General features: G+C 45.3%; 1 protein-coding gene across 2 annotated transcripts in view; it reads left to right on the forward strand.

The window, feature by feature from the left end:
- pear1 (platelet endothelial aggregation receptor 1) overlaps positions 1-21825 on the forward strand; it is a 40863-nt gene that overhangs the window by 10105 nt on the left and 8933 nt on the right. Inside the window, exons 2-13 of one of the 2 annotated variants that reach the window (XM_069715054.1) lie at positions 8468-8578; positions 10093-10194; positions 10303-10403; positions 12157-12249; positions 16235-16481; positions 18413-18515; positions 18731-18867; positions 19310-19522; positions 20002-20176; positions 20254-20374; positions 20494-20657; positions 21299-21401. In XM_069715054.1, coding sequence (XP_069571155.1) covers positions 8472-8578; positions 10093-10194; positions 10303-10403; positions 12157-12249; positions 16235-16481; positions 18413-18515; positions 18731-18867; positions 19310-19522; positions 20002-20176; positions 20254-20374; positions 20494-20657; positions 21299-21401 — 1666 coding nt within the window. In that variant the 5' untranslated portion in view covers positions 8468-8471. Of the gene's footprint in view, positions 1-8422; positions 8579-10092; positions 10195-10302; positions 10404-12156; positions 12250-16234; positions 16482-18412; positions 18516-18730; positions 18868-19309; positions 19523-20001; positions 20177-20253; positions 20375-20493; positions 20658-21298; positions 21402-21825 lie in introns of those variants that run through there. The other variant, XM_069715053.1, reaches the window with a different exon arrangement.

Raw genomic sequence — 21825 nt, forward strand, 5'->3', positions numbered from 1 at the left:
TGGGCGGGACGTAGTATCGTCAGGTTTCCGATCAGATCGGTCAGATCCACCGCTGGCTCCTCCCCCAGCTCGTCCAAATATGGTCACTTCCTGCTCCGAACCGCTCCGAACTAGCAAAGATGTTGACGGACAGAATCTGAACTGGAGGATTCATAACGTTCACAAACCAACGATGACATCACTGATGGTTGATGACATCACTGATGGATGGTGCTTACCCATAATCCCCTTGTGTTCCTCGCTACGGCAACGCTGTTAGTCCACAATATACAACACTATGGTTGTGGAAGAGACTTTTAACCTCTAGAAGGATTTTCAAACACGTACATTTTTCTTTTAAATCCCCCAAAAACCACATTTCTACATTTATATCGGGAGAAAAGTGAAGCGTCGACTTTTTTCCGCTCCGCTTCGACCAAAGTGTCAAAAGCTCATCGGGGACATTAACACGTTTAAAGTTGTGATGAAGCCACGCTGCGGACGGACAGATGCAGCAAACATCTGTAACGTCACACAGAAAACAAAGGGGAACCATTTTCTGGCGAGTCCTCGTAACGTTGAGGGTTTGTTTTTTTGGCTTTCAGAGAGTTTACAACGCAGAACCTGTGTTTTCTGGTCGTAGCTTGCGGAGAGGCCTCTGTTTTCTTTAACAAGCGCTCCGTGTGTCGTCGCGCCAGCGTGGATCCACAGAGCATTAGAGGACATATAATTATGGCGCCGCACGGTCATGTCCTTCTGGAAAACCTCAACCAGGGCCTCCATTTTGGGTTGTTCCACCATTTTCACTCACTAAAATGTTTGGATTAAAAAACACTCCAGACGCGAGTCCGGTCCGAGGTGGGTGTTGGTGTTTGTTCGGCTCCTTGGAGGTGAGTTGGAGTATTTACGGCGCTGTGGTTGGGTTTCTCCGGTCTCTCCGGGCCGCCCTCTGCTCCCTCTGACCAGCGAAGCCGCAGCCGTGCTGCCTGCGGTTTTTATGGACGGCCGGGCTGCCGTTCGCACCGCGAGGGCGCACGAGCCTCCGACGTGTCGGGAGAAATGCGACGGGCAGGAAAAAAAAAAAGGAGTTTCAGTGTGAACCACATCAGAACGACACACATCTGTGAGAAGTAAACAGTTTGTGAATGTTGAAAACAAAAAGGATTATTTATTTGTTTTCTTCTCACCGTCCCTCAAAGAGCCAAGAAGTCACAACGTTGGTTTTAAATCTCCTCGTGTACACGTATCACTTCATCATCATCATCATCATCACCTTCATCTTCATCATCATCATCATCATCGGTGCACTGGAGAATTCAAACGTAGTTCTGGTCGTTCTTCAGCAGCACAAGAGTCGGCCTGTGTTTTTTGACGGTGATGTCGTCTCTTCATGTTCATAATGCTGAAGCTGAATATCGTCTCTCGTTTCTGTGAAACTCGGTGATTAAAAACGACATCGCTTCAATTCAGAAAGTGCGACGAGGTGCTCTGAGTGACGTTCAACGCTTCAAGAGGGGGCGGAGCTTCACTGGAAAACATTCACTGCAAACCACCTGAACTCTGGTGCCATGGCAACCCCGCCCCCCCGCCCCGCCCCCTGACCCCCCTCAGCGGATCGGTCTCCCTGCTGCTTCTGTCTGTTTCCCCCAAAACATTTCACACATACTTCGACGTGCGCTTTTCTTCTCAAGTTTCAAATCCACGGTGAAATTGCGAATGAAGCAGCGACTCAGCTGCTGATGTTGATCAAGAGAGAAATTCGGAGTCCGTCTTCTTTCCTCTGCGTCCGTACGACATCACGGTGAAGTCCGGAGGCCTTTCTGATCCAACTAACCTTAAAACTACGTCTTCTTGTTTCAACTTTCACCAACCACGTCAGCGCACCGTCGCGTGTCTGCGCTGTGTCGACTCTCGCGTCGACGTCTCCGAGTGGGCCAAAACAACAGCGTTACCACGGCGACCTTATCACTCCGACCGCTGATATCCACAGGCTCTGCTCTCCGTCGCCGTGGGGACGGAGGCTGTGACATCAGCGTAAACACACACACACACAGCTTATCTAACCAGAGAGACGGCTGCCTCTCAGGTAGAAGAACTCCAGACCACGACGGCAGTTGGAGACGTGATGTCATTTGATTTTATTTTTTTTCATCATCGCAGCTCCTTAAACTTTTAACAGACTCTAACTGGGCGTCTGTCCTCGTGTTCACGAAGCATCCAGATGATTTATTTCCGTGTTTTTTTAGATCTGCTGACAGGATTACAAGATAACGGTTGCAGAGAAAAGACGAAGCAGCCGTCGGGGACAAAAGAGGCAACAAGTTTTCTAAAAGGTGAAGAGTTCGAGCGCTCGCCGCTCCCGCAAATCAATCTTGCAGACAGCAAACGGCGCAGCGCTCACTCATCGAAATTCAGACTCCTTCCTCCTCCTCCTCCTCTTCCTCCTTGGAGGGGGGGGGGGGGGGGCCTAACACCTTTTTCCCAAAGTCAGTGCAGTAAACAGAGTGAATGTTTTGGGTGTGCCATGTCACAGTTTGTCTTCAGTGTGTTGTTGAGGGTCCCCCCCCTCCTCCCCCCTCCTCCCCCCTCCTCCCATCCAACATGAAGTATGGCAGCAACTGCAGCGTGTGTGCCAGTCTTGCTGCGGTCGAACCCCACCCCCTCCCCCCACCCCACCCCTCCTCCCGCGCGCGCCAACACGATAACCCAGATGCAAAGGATTATGGGTTTTATATTCAGTTTACAGTAACTGGGGTTTTAATGTGAGGGTGGGATGGGGAGGAGTAGGAGGGTTGGTGGGTGGGGGGTGGGGGGCTGCGGCTGTGGTCGGTGTGTCACATGGAGGCTGATTTATTCCCGTTTCTGTCAGTTTTTCTGCCCTCGAGCAGTTTTCTGGATTTTCGTTACTCTAAGAGTTGAGCTGTAAACGTGTGAAACCTTTCTGCCTCTTTCGGAGGATTTCTTTTTTTTTTCTTTTCTGATAACCCGGATGATCACAATCAGAGGAGCGATCATTTAAATCTCCTTAACACACCGCAGCTTTACGGGCCCAACTTTTAAGTGTAATGGTGCACAGCGAGGCTTTAATCATGTGCAGCGTGAGCGACGCGTTGCCAGGAAACATTTCAGTTGATTCTGCTCGAGTGTTTTTTGGTTTTTTTGCAGGCAGTCGTAAGACTGAAGCTGCTTTCTGCTTCACTCTCTCATGTCCAGGAACTCTCGACGGGCCTGGACATGAAGTCACAGAGCCTTACTGTAAATACGATTTTGTCTCATTTTACTGAACGCTGGGGGAGCAGAGTCTGATAATAGACCAATAATTGTTCATTTCTGCTCTCTGGTTTGTTTTAAGGGCATTTTAATAGAGTCGAAAACATCCCTCCCTCTGGGAACCAAGCGGCGGATTAAATCACTCCCTGAAGTTCAGAATACGCTGATTCAGCAGGCTGCTTTTACTTCAAAAACTGTGCTCCGCCGCATCGATTAAAACGACAAAAAAAAACTCAAGAAACATTCGGATTGCTGTCATTTAATTAAGCAATATTAGCGTATTACACTAGAGGGCGCGCTTTAACGTCCTGATTGACACGATCGTGATGTGGTCACGATTGCGATGACACAACAAGTTACCAACGAAACAACATTTCTTATCTTAAATGTATTCATATTTTGGGGCAATTTGCTCGTGTTAGTGCAATCCCCATTTCCATGGCAACACAATAAGAGCTGGAAAACAATCAGTCGTGTCAATGGACTCTTAAGTAACGTACGCAATGTTCACTACTCCAGGAAGTAGTCCGGCCCTTAGCAACCACCCTAGCAACAGAGAGGATTTCTAGTGTCCAACTGAATAACTACAGCTTATAGAAACACTAAACTGCTCAGCTAGCTCAGTCTGGTTGGAACAAAGATATCTGATGAACAAAGATATCTGATGAACAAAGACATCTGATGAACAAAGACATCTGATGAACAAAGATATCTGATGAACAAAGATATCTGATGAACAAAGATATCCATGGACTCATGTGTTTTTAACATTTTAGCTCCGTGTCATGTGTTCAAACCAAACCGGTCCAGCTAGCCGCCGCTAGGATTGTAAGTGCGTGACTATCCGCTTGTTGTAGAAATCATAATTTTGGACGTCTTCATTCAGGAAATCATGTTTATATAAAACACTTGCCTCCATTAAGCAGCCTTCCAAGTTTCTTGATTTTATTTTGAAAAACATCCTCTCTTTCTAATCCAGTGTGTCTTATTTTTGAACATGTTACAACAATATCTAGTTGGAGTTTTTGTTTTCTATTAAAGTTCTCTGGATAGAAAACAGTCTCGTCACATCGGGCCGTTTCATCAGCGACCTTGTTAAGAGCACGTTTACGTCCGACATGATTCTGATAACTGAGTCACTGATTAACAGGGCAGCTTGAAACACGACTTCAATCACCAGCGGTTGGATTCATACCATAAGAACGCGTTGCACCTGCACGATAACTCTGCAGCAGAAAGTCTGCAGGACAGCCGGCAGTATTTCACCACGCCGCCTTTTTCTTTTGTAGTTTTTAAATAGAATTAAAGCTTAATGCTGCTGGAAGTAAAAGGGAGAAAAGGAGGCAGAAAGATGACGACGAGACACTTCAGTGTAAAACCAAACCCTCGACGCGTTCTTCCATCGATATTATTTTTCTTTCCCTTCCAGCGGGTGACTAATATTTTCTACCTCAATTAGCGTCGGCACAGAAATAAATAAAGACAGAAATCTGAGGTCAGAGCGAACGGAAACAGGGAAGCAAACAGTTTGATCGGAGCCATGTGCTTTAACGTCCCCAGAGTTAAAAAAACAAAAAGAAAGGGAACCTGTTACTGGTTTTAATTCGACTGGAGGATGAAATCAAAAAAAAGAAATTAAACAAATCGAGATCCTTCTGTTACAATCAGAAACAGTCCCACATAACATCCAATAATAATTCAGAATAAAAGTTTCTAATTCAATTCTTATTATCAAAAGAAGTGATTCCATATTACTGCATGCTAAAATAATTTTCTCCACACGTCCAGTCGTAAGAGACGTCTCTCTGTTTGTTTCATCCAGCAGGTCTGTGTTGAATTATCATGAATTAAACAGCATCTAATGCTCTTATTTTGAAAGGCTGATGTATTGGCTTGTTTTTCCAACAAATCAATTTGAAACAAAATATTAAAAAAGATTAAAAATGTAAATATTTCTGTGATGTGTGTGAATATTATCACAGGAAGTGATTACATATTTATTCCTTTATAAGGAGAAGCTTTAAAACAAAAACAAAACAAAAATTCTTTCTGCAAAAAATTAAATCATAATTTGAGAAAATCTGTCGCAAAATCAAACATTTCTGAGGTTGAGAATCTGTCCCGACTGTTAAATATGAATATGCAGATTAAAATACTTTGTCAGTTGTCAGCACTTCTGCATCCCGTGATTGAAACGGTATTAACACGAGAACAAGTGTCTGCTGAGATGAATATAAAAGCGGTGCATCTGGTTCCATTCTGTTTTTTTGTTTGTTTTCACTCAGGCCCCTGAGCGGTTCTGGAAAGAGCGTCGCAGGACCCCTTTTTATTTTTTTTAACGGCTCCCGGCATTCCTCGGTCGGTACGACTGCGCGTTTGTTTGCGTGGGCCCAACGAGCCGCTCCCGAGAGTCGAGAGAGAGTCGAGAGAGAGTCGAGAGAGAGTCGAGCGAATTAAGATAAATGTCCTCAGATACTAAAAATAGTTTCTCTGAACTGGTCTCGGTGTATATGGGACTCATTTGATGTCTCAGGAACATGAAAGCACACGACCGGTCCGTGAAGGAGTTACAGGGTGTGTGTGTGTGTGTGTGTGTGTGTGTGTGTGTGTGTGTGTGTGTGTGTGTGTGTGTGTGTGTGTGTGTGTGTGTGTGTGTGTGTGTGTGTGTGTGGTATTTTTGCCTATTGGTTTATGGAGCCACATGAAAGTTTCTCAGCGCCGAATAAGATTGTCTGTTTTTTACATCACAAATAAAAATAAAAATAAATAATAATATGTCAGCACAACCTCTGCTCTCACTGATCCAGACGTCTTGACGTGCGACCGGTGTGAAACTGGAGGTGTGCTGGGAGCTGAAGATGCATCCAAGAAGAAACTTTTTTTTTTTTTGCGGAGGAGAGAGGAAGAAGAGTACCTGCCTTCTGTTTCCAGATGATGACACCAGCACCTGGAGCTCTAGACGTCTACCCCCCACCCCCCCACCGCCCCTCCAGTCCAAACATGGCCGGCTCACTTCAAAACAAACTCCGTCTCTCGTTTCTCAGCGTTTAAGAATTCCCATGCGGTTTGAAGCTTCGCTCTAATGAAGCACAATTAAAACCAAAAAGAAGGTAATGAAAAATATTTGCCCCCGGTCCAATGAAGTGGCTGGTGGAGTTGATGAGTCCCCCACACCCCACCCCACTACTCCCCGCTCTAATAAAAGCCACATGCCTGTTCTTATAAAACTCTGTTTTTGTGGTGCAGATTTTCAGCCTGTGTGCCAGCAAGTGAATTAACTCCTGACGGAGGGGGGTGGGGGGGGGGGGGGGCGTTTATCAGGAGCAGGATTTATGCTGCCGTCGTCATCGTGCCAAATCCTCCACTGGACAGGCTGGACGTCGATGTAAATCTGCTCGATGAGCCTCTGATGGATCGCAGATGTGTTTACGGGGAACAGCTTCCACCGGCACATCGAACGCTCCGTTTTTACTCCGACGTGAACTTTTTCTCTATAAAGAACCAGTTTTGTAAACACACTTGCTGAAGTGTTCTCTGATGGGAATTGGACCGACGACCTTGGCAAGTATTAGAGGAATGTATTATTCATCGAGCCACAGGCCAAAAATCTTTTCCACAAAAAACTTTTCCCCGAGCGCAGTGACTCAAAATGCAAATATGTGCATTAAAAAGTGAGGAAATATATGTTTCTGCACCACAGATGGATGACACGCAGGGGGGGCATCAGATCCGTCAGATCCACCGCTGGCTCCTCCCCCAGCTCGTCCAAATATGGTCACTTCCTGCTCCAAACCGCTCCGAACTAGCAAAGATGGTGAGGGACAGAATCTGAACTGGAGGATTCATAACGTTCATGAACCAACGATGACGTTACCGCTGGCGTTATGTGTGTACTTTGATTTTTGAGTTTGGCTCATGTCCCATTCGCTAACATGAAGGGGGCGGGGCTTATTACCTATATTTCAACCTGCCACCAGGGGCTGATGGAGGTATTTTGACTCTACTTCCTATGTATGCATTTAGCATGTTGATGTCAGCATGTAGCTCGAAGCACAAACAGCACAGCCAGCTGCAGATTTCAATTAGTTTATTGAACTTGGCCTGAATTTATAATTTATTTATTTTTGCTTTCATAAAACGTGTTTCTGGCTAAACTTTCCCATAAAGTGACGACAGTCGTTCTAGAAACATTTGATGATTAAAGATCTGAGAAGGATGTTTAAACGGCGAAAGAGAGATTTGTCTTTCTTCCATCTGTCGCTCGACTTCAGATAAATCGTCCCCCCAAAAAAACATGACCAGAGATCATCCCGAGGCCACAGAAGCCACGCCACCGTGTTCCTGTCGGAGGGGAACGAGACCGATGCGGTGTCAACATGACGACTCTCGAAATGCCGTTTCATTCCCACGACACTTTCACCAGAGGGCCTGTTGAACTTCTGTTCATTCCAGCGAGATATTTTTAGGGGTATAAAAAAAAAAAAAAGAGGAGCGTCTCCCTGCTGCTCCTTGAGAGCCGGACAGCGTCTCTCTGATGGGATCCAGATGCTGCTGCAGGGTGGAAGCGGCCAGCGGAGGATGACTTGATTGATCGGGGTCAAGGATGGAGTCGGGAGTCACGTTTCTCGTCTCCGATATCTCTGTAATGCTCTCGCTCCGTTGTCATGGCGACCCCTGACGATCCGGAGCGTTAAACGCTGAGCGGCGTGGAGCCGACGCAGCGTTACGCTGGAGTCTGGCGCTTCGCCTTCACCTCCGTCAAGCGTTTAATGAACTCTTTTACAGTCTGAGGGTGAAAAAAAAAATCTCAGCTGCAATTTTACAGGCTCTAACCAGCTCGCGGTGAATCTTTCCATCTGCCACGTTAATTAGAGTAAATCAAAAACAACAACGAATGTTAATCTGCAGCTGTGCAATATTTTCCACTAGTGTTGTTTTAAGGCCCGAATTACAGAAATGTGTTACTTTAATGTGGATTTTCTGCTTTTTAAAAACAGCAGATAGAAACTACAGGAGGTGGACGTGATACCGTTGATGTATTCTCGTCCAATCAAACGGCCTCAGAGCTGATGACAGTTAGAACCGCTCATCTCTGTCAAACAAAACGTTGCAAGCTTACAGATGGATTGTGTCCGTCTGTGTTTTTAACAATAGGAACGTGTTTTGGCTCCGTCCCGAAACCCTCCGTAAGCGTCTGTCCGTCTGTTTTCCCCTCCAGGACGATGCTGACTCTGCAGAGCTTCGCCGTGCTGCTGCTTCTCGGCTTCCCGATCGGTCCGAGCTGCTCGCTTAACCCGAGAGACCCCAACGTCTGCAGCCTGTGGGAGAGGTGAGGCCTGTTGTCACTGATACCCTGCATGCAAACCACAGACTGGATATAAACCTGTTCGTAGCTTCCAGGTCTGAAAAATGGTTCTGATGCAGAAGTGTCTTCAGCTGCAATACCAGCGAGTGCCACTAGAGGTCGGCTCCAAAAAGCCTCCGGCTCCATAGACTCCCATTCAACTTCTCTTATCAAATCCAAAGTGAATAAAATGTGTCCATCAGTTCTCTCGGTGTTGTTAGCTAAAGTCACTCCTTCTTAGTTTTCTGGAGGTCCATCTGAAAATAATCCCTCATTCATTAGAAAAGAAGATTCAAGAAGACCTGTTTTTGGGGGCGTGTCTGTTTGATTGACAGGCCTGTGGTGCAGTCAGGTTACAACTATCGGTCGGTGGGACAATATGCATGCAGCTTTATGTGCGTACTTTGATTTTTGAGTTTGGCTCATGTCCCTTCTGCTGACACTAAGGGGGCGGGGCTTATAACCTATATTTCAACCTGCCACCAGGGGGTGATGGAGGTATTTTGGCTCTACTTTCTTACTGGTTATAGTTATAGTTCGCTGAACTATATTTAGGGAATTTATATTAAGCAAGTGCTAACACGCTCACCCCTGACCATGCTTACATCACTCATGATTAATAGGTATAAAATTCACCATCTTTGTTTTGCATATTAAAACGGTTAAAATTTGCTAAATTTGCACGAAAAACAAAGCTGATGTCATTTGTTTTGTTTGAATCTGATAACCTGAAGAGTCGGGCAAACCAGCGATCTGATGATAACTGAGGTCCCACATTTCATGACAATCCATCCAATAATTGTTGAAGCATTTCACTCCAAACCACAAAACGTGAATCATCCCAGAGACATTAGGCTTCATCCTCTGGGAACCGTGTATGTCTCCACTTTTTATTTTTTTCTTCCCAAACTATCCAACAGATGTTGCAGCAGGACAAGTGAAAACCTGCTGGTGAAAAACAAATCAATGCACGATACTAAAGTTACAATTACAAGTCCGTCTGTTGGGAATCTGGGATATCTACACCGCACTCGACAATTAATCCGAGAGTTCAAACATTTCACACAAAAAATGATTTTAAAAGAACAAACAGGCTTCAAGAAACTCAAAGAAGTCCAGTTGCCTTTCGATTCGAGATTTTATTCTGGACAAAAACGGTGAACTGAACAACATCGTCATCCCTAAAATATCCTAAACGTCCCTTCAAGAAGTTGAAGTACTCTTTGTTTGAAAGTGTAACTCCTTCGTTAGCTGGTTGTTAATGTTGTTAGTTGTTTTGTTAACTTGAGTATAGCTGGCTTTTAGTGAAATTTGCTGTTTGTTAGATTTGTTAGCTGTTTGTTAGCTGGTTGTCGGACTGTCACCACCGGGTTCTACCGGGACGTCCCGAGGGGGAAAACATTTGCTGCAAACCTCCCTGGACTGTGTTGCCATGGTAACAGCGTTATCCTCTTCCAGCAGTCCTCGTTTAAAAATGTCTCGTTTTTCTACTTTTTCAGCTTCACCACCTCGGTGAAGGAGTCGTACTCACATCCTTACGACCACGTGAGCGAGGAGCCGTGCTCGGACCCGCGGACCTCCTACCGATGCTCGCGACACAGGTAGCGGCGGCGGCGGCGGGACGACTCCATTCCCGTGCTTGTTTGGGTTTTTTTGACGGTCGGAGAGTCGAAGCGACGCGTTTTGACTCGTTTGTTCTTTTCTTTCAGGATCACCTACAAAACAGCGTACAGGCAGGCGGTGAAGACGGACTACCGCAAGAGGTACCAGTGCTGCCCGGGCTACTACGAGAGCGCAGACAAATGTGTTCGTAAGTAACTTTTATATATAAAATTATCCATCAATCATCAGCGACAATTCACGAGCTAACGTGAACAGAAACAAAGCAACGTGACGCTATCAGTAATAAAACCGATGTAAAAAGCTGCGTTATTGCATCACATTTATATTCTCTCAGAAAACTCGTTCTGATTTATCACACAAAGATGTTTTCTTCGTTTTTTTGTCCACTCAGTCAATATAAGCAGCACGTGGCGCACGGATAACCAAAATTAGGGGGTACGATTCCCACGGGAGCGTCTCATGCTCCCGGCAGCATCTGCTGCAACTATGAAGAAAAATATATCACATTTTATTTTCTGTTCAGGATTATTTTTTATTTCATTTTCAAGCTACTTTTATTTCAACAGCGAAGCATCTGTTGAGTTCAGATGTGCAGCTGCAGAATAAACCGGCATCATGTGAATTTTATTATCATTCAGAAACATAACAGGACTTGAGGGTTTGATTTTAAAGTAAATTGACAGATAAGTAATTCTGCTTTTGGTTGTATTTGAGGTGTTTTAATCTGAATACATAATTTTCTTTTGGTTTAGTTTTTACTCACAGACTTTTACCGTTTTGTGGTTTGGGTCTGTTTTTTTTCATATTCCTCTTCTCACTTTATTAGTTATTCTAATGGATTCAGTGGGTTTTACACATCTACATATAAAAACTTTCCTACATGTGGATTTTACGGGGTGCAATAAACACAATGATAGTGAAGCAACGACCTTCATGAGGAAGTATTTAGAGTGTAGTTTTTTTTTGCAAAATTAGCTCTTTGTTAGCTTATGTTAACATACATAAATAAAGTGAAACCATACGAGGCGTCGCGTGGCTTCAGAAAATTCAACCTTTTCTCTACAAATGTTTCTTCTTTTGTTGGCAAACACAAAAGCCTCAGATTTTACCAACTGATCGCTGCTGAGAGTTTTATGATTGAAATATCTCTCATCTGTGAGTTTAAAACCTCTTTCTGTGCAACGTCGTGTGTTTTCTTTACTTTCTAAACATGTATAATTACATATAATCACGCGAACCTCTTTCATTTGATCCCCATGAATCTCTGTCCATTTAAGAAAAAAAAAAGGAGAAAACCATCAGTTTCAATAGAAAGAAAAGAACAATAATTTGTCTCCAGTCGTAAATGTATGTTTGAATTAACTTAATTAATAGCGAAAGCAGTTACGAGGTTTCACACAAACACACACAGACAAAGTCAGAGTGTTTTTTGTCTTTTTCTCTGCAGTCTGAAAGGCATTTTAACACTGCAGCTTTTTCATTTGCACGGTCGAGGCCAGCTGTCGGCCGGCAGCTCAAACACTGCAGACGAAGGGCGGAATAAATTCAGAGGAAAAGAATTCAGATGAATCGATTTTTCTTTTGACTGAATAAACAGCTCATAAGTGCACCTTTCAAAATGCATTTAAAATGTATAAACCTGAATGCTGCTTTCAGGTCTAAAAAACAAAAAACAAAAATGAGGCCGATGCAGAAGTCACTTTTTTTTTTTTTTTGCATTGGCTTCACTTTTGCGGAAGGAAATAAAAAAATAAATCAAAAAATAAATCCAAGTCCACTGAATGATCAACAATGATTCAATGATGGAACCTGTTAAACAAACAAATAAAACACGTCTCTCCGTGTACGTTTGTGATGCTACTTCTCTGTTTTTCTGCATCGAACTCATTTTTCAGAAGCCGACTGTTAAACCGTCACTAAATTGTGTTTCTGTTCAACAGCTCGCTGCACGAAGGAGTGTGTCCACGGCAGGTGTGTCGCACCGGACCGCTGCCAGTGTGAAGGAGGCTGGCGAGGCGACGACTGCTCCAGCGGTACGAATTTTACAGACGTTTCCTCACTCGCTCTGTATACTTAACACACACGTACACAACAGGAAATGACAACTGGTCTTTAGTCAAAAGGCCTGATCCTCACACACACACACGCACACGCACACGCACACACACACACACACACACACACAACACACACACACACACACACACACACACACACACACACACACACACACACACACACACACACACACACACACACACACACACACACACACACACACACACACACACACACACACACACACACACACACACACACACACACACACACACACACACACACACAGAGAGCGCTCCATCACGCAGGGAGGCCGTTCCAATGGAAACGGCGAGGGAGCATTACTGCATGCACGGCGTTGAGTCATTCACATCAGCCTCGGTCCAGGAACCAGTTTTATTATTCGTCCGGGGAGGACAGCTCCACCTCTAGACTCATTCAATCACTCAGAATAATAACCCTTTAATAACAGCTTTTCTCCTGAAGATGAAGAACGTTATGAATCCTCCACTTCAGATTCTGTCCGTCACCATCTTTGCTAGTTTGGAGCAGGATGTGACCATATTTGGACGAGTTGGGGGAGGAGCCAGCGGTGGATCTGACCGATCTGATCGGAAACCTGACGATACTACGTCCCGCCCACCGATAGCTGTAACCTGACTGCACCGCAGGCCTGTCAATCAAACAGACACGCCCCCAAAACCAGGTCTTCTTGAATCTTCTTTTCTAATGAATGAGGGATTATTTTCAGATGGACCTCCAGAAAACTAAGAAGAAGGAGTGACTTTAGCTAACAACACCGAGATAACTGATGGACACATTTTATTCACTTTGGATTTGATGAGAGAAGTTGAATGGGAGTCTATGGAGCCGGAGGCTTTTTGGAGCCGACCTCTAGTGGCACTCGCTGGTATTGCAGCTGAAGACACTTCTGGATCGGAACCATTTCACAGACCTGAAGCTACGAACACTTTTATATCCAGTCTGTGATTAAGACGGAGACGTTAAACCTTCGACTCTTACATAAGTGACGTCACCAGGTTATATAATACTTTTTGTCTGTGAGTCTGACCCCGTTTGTCTCGTCTGAAATCTCGTCCCCCCCCGTTGAAGTGAAGTTTTCCACCACCTGAAGCCCCGCTTCATCACGTTCAGCTGGGTCAATAGTCCACAGCGCTCCTCCTCCTCTGCAGAGAGGGAATGAGCTCTAACGGGTAGCGGTTGATGCCTTGACAGCGGGATGACGGGAAGGGGAAGTGGAAAATGTTACCCTCCTCTCCTCCTCTTGCGTGCCCCCGACTTCTTTCCGTCTCCTGTTACACTTCTCTTCCACCCGAAACCCTCACTTAAATTTTCTGTTGTTTTCGCTTGCTTTTTTTTTTTTTTTTTTTTTTGCTTTTCTCTGCATCGTCCTATTATGAAGTCTTTTTTTTTTGGGGGGGGGGGGGGTAGAACGAGAGCCGACACACTTCCTGGATGCCTGTGTGCTGAGCTATGTAACTGTGGGAAAGAGGAGATGGGCCTGATGTTTTCATACTGAGCACCAATAGGACTGTTTTTCCTCATGAATATGGAGAATGAAAGAGAGGAGGATGAACAATAACTCTTCGCTTTGTACATGAAAAGGTGACAAATAATGACTTGAGTTAAGAGAGATTTTGCGGAAACATCACCTCTAAGTGTTTTTTTGTGCTGCTGGTTCGACGTCCAGGAGATTATGTGGACTTTAGACGCAGGCGAAACCCAAACCAGCACTTTTGGACGATCCACCCGGGGAAAGGACGAATGTTCTCGCCGTGTCAGCGAGGCGATGCCATCTCTGCAGCGTGCATCAGTTAGTGGCTTTTACAGTGATGCAGATTCTGGTTTGGATCGCTGCAGAGGTCATATTAATGATACGTGTTCATATTTCCATCACAGAAGTGAGAAGTTAAGCTTCGTTTATTCAGGAAGTCTCGCTGAGACCATCAAAACAAACCTGAGAGCAACGCTGCGTTCAAATGGTGATAATATCAAAGTGACGTCACCCGTTGATTTGTTATTAGTTTTCTGGAGGTCCATCTGAAAAGCCAACGATGACCTCACTGCTGTGGTGTTGACTTGCACAATCAAAGCTGTAGAAATCTTGAAATACAGTTTCTACGAGTAAGAATATTATTGTGCATCTTCGATCCAGAGAAATGCTGTTACAGAACAACCTGCCGTGTCGTCCAGCCTGGTGTCTTTCACCCGTTCACTGAGTTCGTGTGCGTGAGCTCTCTCCACCCTGGAGAACGTCTGCGTAAACACAATCTCTGCTCAGCTAAGTTTCTCATTACTCAACGTGACACCCTCCTCCGATGCCCACGCAGAGAACAAGCGAAGTTAGGATTTCTTTAAACAAAGAGGGCTGCGAGTTAGTGGAGTAAACACCGCAGTGTGTGGCAGCGCCGTTCACGCCGAGCCAAATTTGGCTCTACGTTCAGAGTAGCTGTCAGTGCAGCACCTTGTGTTTTTCAAAGCTGTGGCAACAAGCGGTGACGTCATTGTCGGTTTGTGAACGTTATGAATCCTCCAGTTCACATTCTGTCCGTCAACATCTTTGCTAGTTCGGAGCGGTTTGGAGCAGGAAGTGACCATATTTGGACGAGCTGGGGGAGGAGCCAGCGGTGGATCTGACAGATCTGATTGGAAACCTGACGATACTACGTCCCGCCCACCGATAGCTGTAACCTGACTGCACCGCAGGCCTGTCAATCAAACAGACACGCCCCCAAAAACAGGTCTTCTTGAATCTTCTTTTCTAATGAATGAGGGATTATTTTCAGATGGACCTCCAGAAAACTAATAAGAAGGAGTGACTTTAGCTAACAACACCGAGAGAACTGATGGACACATTTTATTCACTTTGGATTTGATGAGAGAAGTTGAATGGGAGTCTATGGAGCCGGAGGCTTTTTGGAGCCAACCTCTAGTGGCACTCGCTGGTACTGCAGCTGAAGACACTTCTGCATCAGCCTCATTTTTTGGAGCCAGAAGCTGCGTCCACTTCTATATACAGTCTGTGCATATAGTCAGCAGAGGTAAAGGTTGGACGACAATTGACGTGTATCTCAGCCACACAGATGACTCACAGCAGGAAGGCATGAAATCGTTGGCATAATTTTTTTGCCCCGGGAGGAGATAACCGACGGCCATCCATCAGTCACGTCAGTGTTATCGGATATCCCGTCTCCTCTGCGACGTCCGACTCAGTCCGAGTAATTGATGAGTAATCTGAAGAATGCACCCCGTGACCGATCCGGGTTTTTCTCTCTGAGACGTCTTCATCGCGGATTGAAATCCAAACCGTGTGTGAATCTGCGCTGCACGCTAACTGTAATATTAACCATTAAAAAAAAAAAAAACTACCCGTCCCGTGAGCTCCGTGCAAATCTCCCCTGCCAGCACGACATTATTTGTTGGTAATATAACACTCCCGAGCTAAAAAGGGCATATTTGGATGTTGAGGCATGAGGAAGACCATGACTCTCGTCTCTGGTTTCTTGCTTTAATCAGATTTGAGTCTTGTTTTTCATGACATCATATGTTCGAAAACAGAATTAAGGAAAAAAAAAAACACTTGCAGAGTTACAGTAATGATGATGCGTAATCTTATTTTGCTTCAGCGTTTTTTTGGTTTCCAGCTACGGAGCCGGTTTGAGTCACTGTTTAGAGAAGAAATCGTTGGAAAATGTGGGCAATGAAAGTGAAAACCTCCACAGTGTGAGTGTGTGTAGTTTGTGTGAAAAAACTTCTCCAGATAAAAAACATTGTCTAAACTCAGGTTGAGTTTGAGAAATGTATTTTTCTCCTGGTTGTTTCAGGGAATTCAGTCCCGTTTTTCTTTGCTTGATCCAACAGAATCATTACAAATCGATCATTTGAGATGTCTGACGTGTTTCAGTGTCCTCAGACAGTTTTTGTCCTCTTACCTTCCAGCCTGTGACGACCAACGCTGGGGTCCCGGCTGCAGCCAGCAGTGCAAGTGCGAGAACAGAGCCGTGTGCGACCCGGCGAAGGGGGCGTGCCAGTGTCCCGCGGGCTTCATCGGAAGCTACTGCAAGGACTCGTGTCCGGCCGGCACCTTCGGGAGGGGCTGCCTGCAGAGGTGCAAGTGTGGGACCGGAGGATCCTGCGACAGAGCGACGGGAGAGTGTTTGTGTCGGGACGGATTCACCGGGACTTTGTGAGTGCACAACAAACATAGTTAAATAAGAGTTTATGACAGCATATCTAAAGTTAGGCCCTCAAACTTATTCTCCTTCTTCTTAAAGGGCTGTAAAAATCCCAAATGTAAAATTTTGTGCAGCTAAAAAGTTCATATGAATTTTACGTCTGTACAACAGAGTGCTGTTAAGTTTCCACTGGTTTACTTTACTTTATCAGATTTATTTACAACAGGGATATTTTGCAAAATACCTTGATGTACGTAAACACACATCCATACAACAAAGACGCACTTAACGGGATTAAACAGATTAAACAATTATCAAAATATTACATTCAACCCCATTTCTCAAAAAGTTGGGACACTGTAAAATGTAAATAAATTAAAAAAAATCATGTAAGCCCATATTTAATTGCAAATAGACCAAAGACAACATATCAATTGTTGAAACTGAGAAATTGTATAGTTTTATGAAAAACACATGCTTATTGTGAATTTGATGCCAGCAACACGTCTCCAAAAAATTGGGACATTTGTGGCATGTTTACCCCTCAAACAAATCGCTCTTCATTCAAAAATGTAGGCTAAAAATGGCCGCCACGGGCACACAGTTCAAGAAAACAAATAGTTTTTGTAAATTTTCATTCCAAAGTTCTTTAGACTGCACCGACCAAATTTCAAGTCAGTCCGATAAAATCAGTAGGAGACGGTCGTCAAAGTACAACACGTGCAAATCGCCAAAATGGCCACTAAATTCAAAATGGCGGACTTCCTGTTGCGTTTAGGTCATGGTGCTGATAGACTTTTCCGTAGATCTCGGTGTGATACACATGTCCACCAAATTTCGCTCATGTAGGTGAAAGCAGCCTTGAGATCTGACTATAGGGGGCGCTTGTGACCCATTTTGTGACTCCAATGACCAAAATATATAAAATACTTAAAGTTTCATAGGGGCTGAATTTCTGTTCAAAGAGTTTTTGAGCATGTTAAAGCCGCCAAAAAGGCGATCCATTTTCAGAATGACAATAATAATTCCAATAACAATGGGCCCAAATAATAATAATAATAATAATAATAATAATAATAATAATAATGTTTCCTTTCCTAGAATTACCATCGTAGCTAAAAATTCACATTTCTAGTTTGAGATATTTTTAGAGTACTTCACTTAGTTAATTACGTCTTTCGGGAGCCACTTCATTACACGTCGCATCATTATCTGAGTTTTTCTCCAGAGGTTTTGTCCGACGCAGATCTCTCATCGCCGACTCTGATTTGTTTCCACAACTTAATTTGAAGACGGTAAAAGAGACCCCGACGGTCGACTCCGTGAGTCATCCGTTACACCCTGGTTTTTTTCAGATGCCCCCTGAGGATGAGCGAAGTGCTGAAAACTCTTCCTCCACCACACATCAGTGGAAACTCTCACGCTGCCAATGCGAAATGCACAAAACTCCACTTTGAGTTTAATAAAAGAAGAGGGCTTGGCAGCCGGGATTACAGGATAAATCTCCGTGAGGAACTTGTATATTTGTGGCCACTCCGTTTTATTCCACCTCCGGGAGTGCATTAGAAAACATAATATCCCGGTACTGAACGTACACCAGGTAGTTCAAGCCAAAGAAATCTCTTCCGTGATTGGTCGAAGGCACGTTTCCCCACAGAAAGCTGTTGAAATGAGGGATTCAGACTTCTTTTAGACGCCATGATCATATTTAAAGTTGTCAGTTCTTGTCTGAAGGCTCATTTGTTTTGATCTTTAAAAGTGCTGACATCAGTACCTCAACATTCCCGCTGATGCGCCAATATCCAAATTCACCGAGACGCTTTTATTTTATACCGAAGAGCGAAACATTTACTGGACTCCTCGGGAATGTCCCGGGACACATGAAAGTTTATTTTTTTTACTTTTAAAGCTTCAATTCTCTTCCGTCCTTCTTTCCCCGCAGCTGTGAGAAGTCGTGTACGAGTAGGTGCCAGGCAAGATGCACCTGCCAGAACGGTGGCATCTGCCGGGGCAAAGGGATCTGTGCCTGCCCCCCCGGATGGACGGTACATTATTTTATTTTTTTTATTTAATCTCGCACTTGTAGTTAACCATGAAGGTTTCCAAATGTTAAATTAGCTAGCATGTCATATTCTTTTGTAACTTATTTCAACGTGAAAAATCCAACATGAGGCTTCTTTTGTTTCGAAGAAATTAGCGGCGTCTCATTCCAGTTTTTTTCCCCTGCTGCCTCTGATGATCTCGCCATGTCGCTCCGCAGGGTGCCGTCTGCACAGAGCGATGTCCAGAAGGACGGTTTGGGCCGAACTGTGCCGAGGAGTGTGTCTGCCACAACAGGGGAAAATGTGACCCGGAAACCGGACAGTGTCAGTGTGCTAAAGGTTTCACTGGTAACAGGTGTGTACGCGAGAGTGTCTCTTCGATTATGTGCTTTTTCTTGCGCTTGAGGAAGTATTCAGAGTGTCGTCTCTTCATCATCATCATCACTGAGTTCCTCACGTTAACGGGACCGCTGGTAATGTGAACATTTGTGATTTCAACTGCGTACTTGAAACTGGAGCAGAGAAACGTCAGATTTTTGGGTCCAATTTTTTGGAAAACCCAAATACAGCCAAGTGTTCCTGAGCCCATGCAGTGATTTCCAATTCGGAAACATGGCTGTTTTTGAAGCAGGACAAAACGTGTGGAACTCAGGTGCTGATGTCGATCTCAGTACGACACTTGGAATACTTCCTCATGAAAGTTATTGCTTCCTCTTGCTTTGTGTGCATCACTCACCAGTGACAGAATAAAGCCTGCTGGCTCACATTGCCGTGTCTCCATATGTCGCCCCCTGCAGGTGCAATGAGCAGTGCGCTGCGGGCACGTACGGTCAGGACTGTAAAGGCGTGTGCGACTGCGCTAACGGAGCGCGCTGCTACAACATCGACGGAGGCTGCCTGTGCGAGCCGGGCTTCAGCGGGCCGCACTGCCGAGACCGGATGTGTTCGCCCGGCAAATACGGCATGCACTGTGAACGCACGTGTTTCTGCCAGGACAAACACACACTCAGGTGAGCGGGCGATGCCAGAAGAAGGTAGCCCCATGTGGACCATATTTGGACGAGCTCAGGGGGGATCTGACTAGTACGTCCCGCCCACCGATAGCTGTAACCTGACTGCACCACAGGCCTGTCAATCAAATAGACACGCCCCCAAAACCAGGTCTTCTTGAATCTTCTTTTCTAATGAATGAGGGATTATTTTCAGATGGACCTCCAGAAAACTAAGAAGAAGGAGTGACTTTAGCTAACAACACCGAGATAACTGATGGACACATTTTATTCACTTTGGATTTGATGAGAGAAGTTGAATGGGAGTCTATGGAGCCGGAGGCTTTTTGGAGCCGACCTCTAGTGGCACTCGCTGGTATTGCAGCTGAAGACACTTCTGCATCGGCCTAATTTTTCACAGCCAGAAGCTACGAACTCTTCTTATAAATAGTCTGTGGTTGTGATTTAATCATATTTATGTTTATGATTATTTTGTCCAGCTGCCACCCAATGAAAGGAGAGTGCACATGCCAGCCGGGGTGGGCGGGGCTATACTGCAACGAGACGTGCGCTCACGGTTTCTACGGTCACGGCTGCCTGGAGCCGTGTCTTTGCGTGAACGGAGGCGTGTGTGACGGCGCCACGGGGCGGTGCCAGTGTGCCCCCGGGTTCACGGTGAGTTGGAACGAACTGTTTGTCGTCCTCATGTCGCCTCACCTCTGATCCCTGGGGTTTCCTTCCCACGACTGCAGGGGCTCCACTGCGAGAATCCCTGTAAGAGTGGCGCCTACGGGAAGAACTGCTCCCTGGAGTGCTCCTGTGAAAACTTTGTCGACTGCTCGCCGATCGACGGGACGTGTTTCTGCAAAGAAGGTTAAAAATACAGACAGAAGAGAATTCATTGAAATCTAATTAGCAGTTGTCCAAAAGTTAAAATATGATCAGCTGACAAGTTGAACTTACGAAAGGATTTTTTTTTTGTGTCTCTGCAGGCTGGCGCGGGACGCACTGCTCCACCCCCTGCTCCGAGGGAACCTGGGGTCCCGGCTGCAACGCCACCTGTCGCTGCGCCAACGGGGCCAAATGCAACCCAGCGGACGGATCCTGCAGCTGCATGGCCGGCTGGCAGGGGGCGCACTGCGACCTGCCGTGCCCGGTGAGTCGTCCCCCCACCCCCGATGTCAGCTAGTGATGTTAGCGAGGCTGTGAAGAGCCTGGAAAAAAATGAGGGATTCAAAGTTTTGTTGGATGCTGGAAAAAGTTTACCTGACGAGTTTAAATGTTGAGACACGTTTGCTCTTCATGCAGTTATATTTAAATTTTATACTTTTGGAGCCGAACTTAAAATCAGATACAAAAATAAAAAATATTGCTAAATATTGCCAAAAACTGTGATGCGATAGGAGCACCATAACAGAATAAATCTGTAAGGAATGTGGAAATATAAAGGGCGATAAATACATGAATAATTATCTTTTAAACTTTGTTACTTGTCTTTATATTTCCACATTTTTTCATTAATAATTTAGCTATCTTTCATAATACACTAATCATAAGAGCGGTAATAGCCATGAGGACATGTCAGCTCTGATTGGACGGTCAGTGTCCATCCTTTCACCCCCCCCCCCTCCCGTGAGCTTTAATCTGCCTGTTGGACATGTACACGTCTTGTCGTTGCCGTGCCAACCCGCCGGGCTGTCAACAGAACCAGAACACTGGCAGTGTGTCAGTGTGACTCTGAGGAGATTCCCCCTGACGGTTTTCTTTGCCCCGCTTGGCGTTTGTTGTCTTGTGCAGATGGGCTCGTTCGGGCCCGGCTGCCTGAAGAGGTGCGACTGTGTCCACGCCGACGGTTGCCAAGCGGCCAGCGGGGAGTGCCACTGTCTGCCAGGCTGGTCGGGTAAGTGATGCCAGCTCGGCTTCGGCTACCACAGATAAGTCCGGTAGGAGTAAGGGAGCCACGAGTTTGAAACCACCCTCCCCCCACTGTTGTCCATCGCTGTGGTGGCGACATAGACGGGATATAAAAGAGTTCGTAGCTTCCGGGTCTGTAAAATGGTTCTGATCCAGAAGTGTCTTCAGCTGCAATACCAGCGAGTGCCACTAGAGGTCGGCTCCAAAAAGCCTCCGGCTCCATAGACTCCCATTCAACTTCTCTCATCAAATCCAAAGTGAATAAAATGTGTCCATCAGTTATCTCGGTGTTGTTAGCTAAAGTCACTCCTTCTTATTAGTTTTCTGGAGGTCCATCTGAAAATAATCCCTCATTCATTAGAAAAGAAGATTCAAGAAGACCTGTGTTTGGGGGCGTGTCTGTTTGATTG

The sequence above is a fragment of the Brachyistius frenatus genome, unplaced genomic scaffold (assembly GCF_029030835.1).
Source record: "Brachyistius frenatus isolate BFR_SWC_R1_liver_20210118 unplaced genomic scaffold, ASM2903083v1 Contig_137, whole genome shotgun sequence".
NCBI classification, from domain to species: domain Eukaryota; kingdom Metazoa; phylum Chordata; class Actinopteri; family Embiotocidae; genus Brachyistius; species Brachyistius frenatus.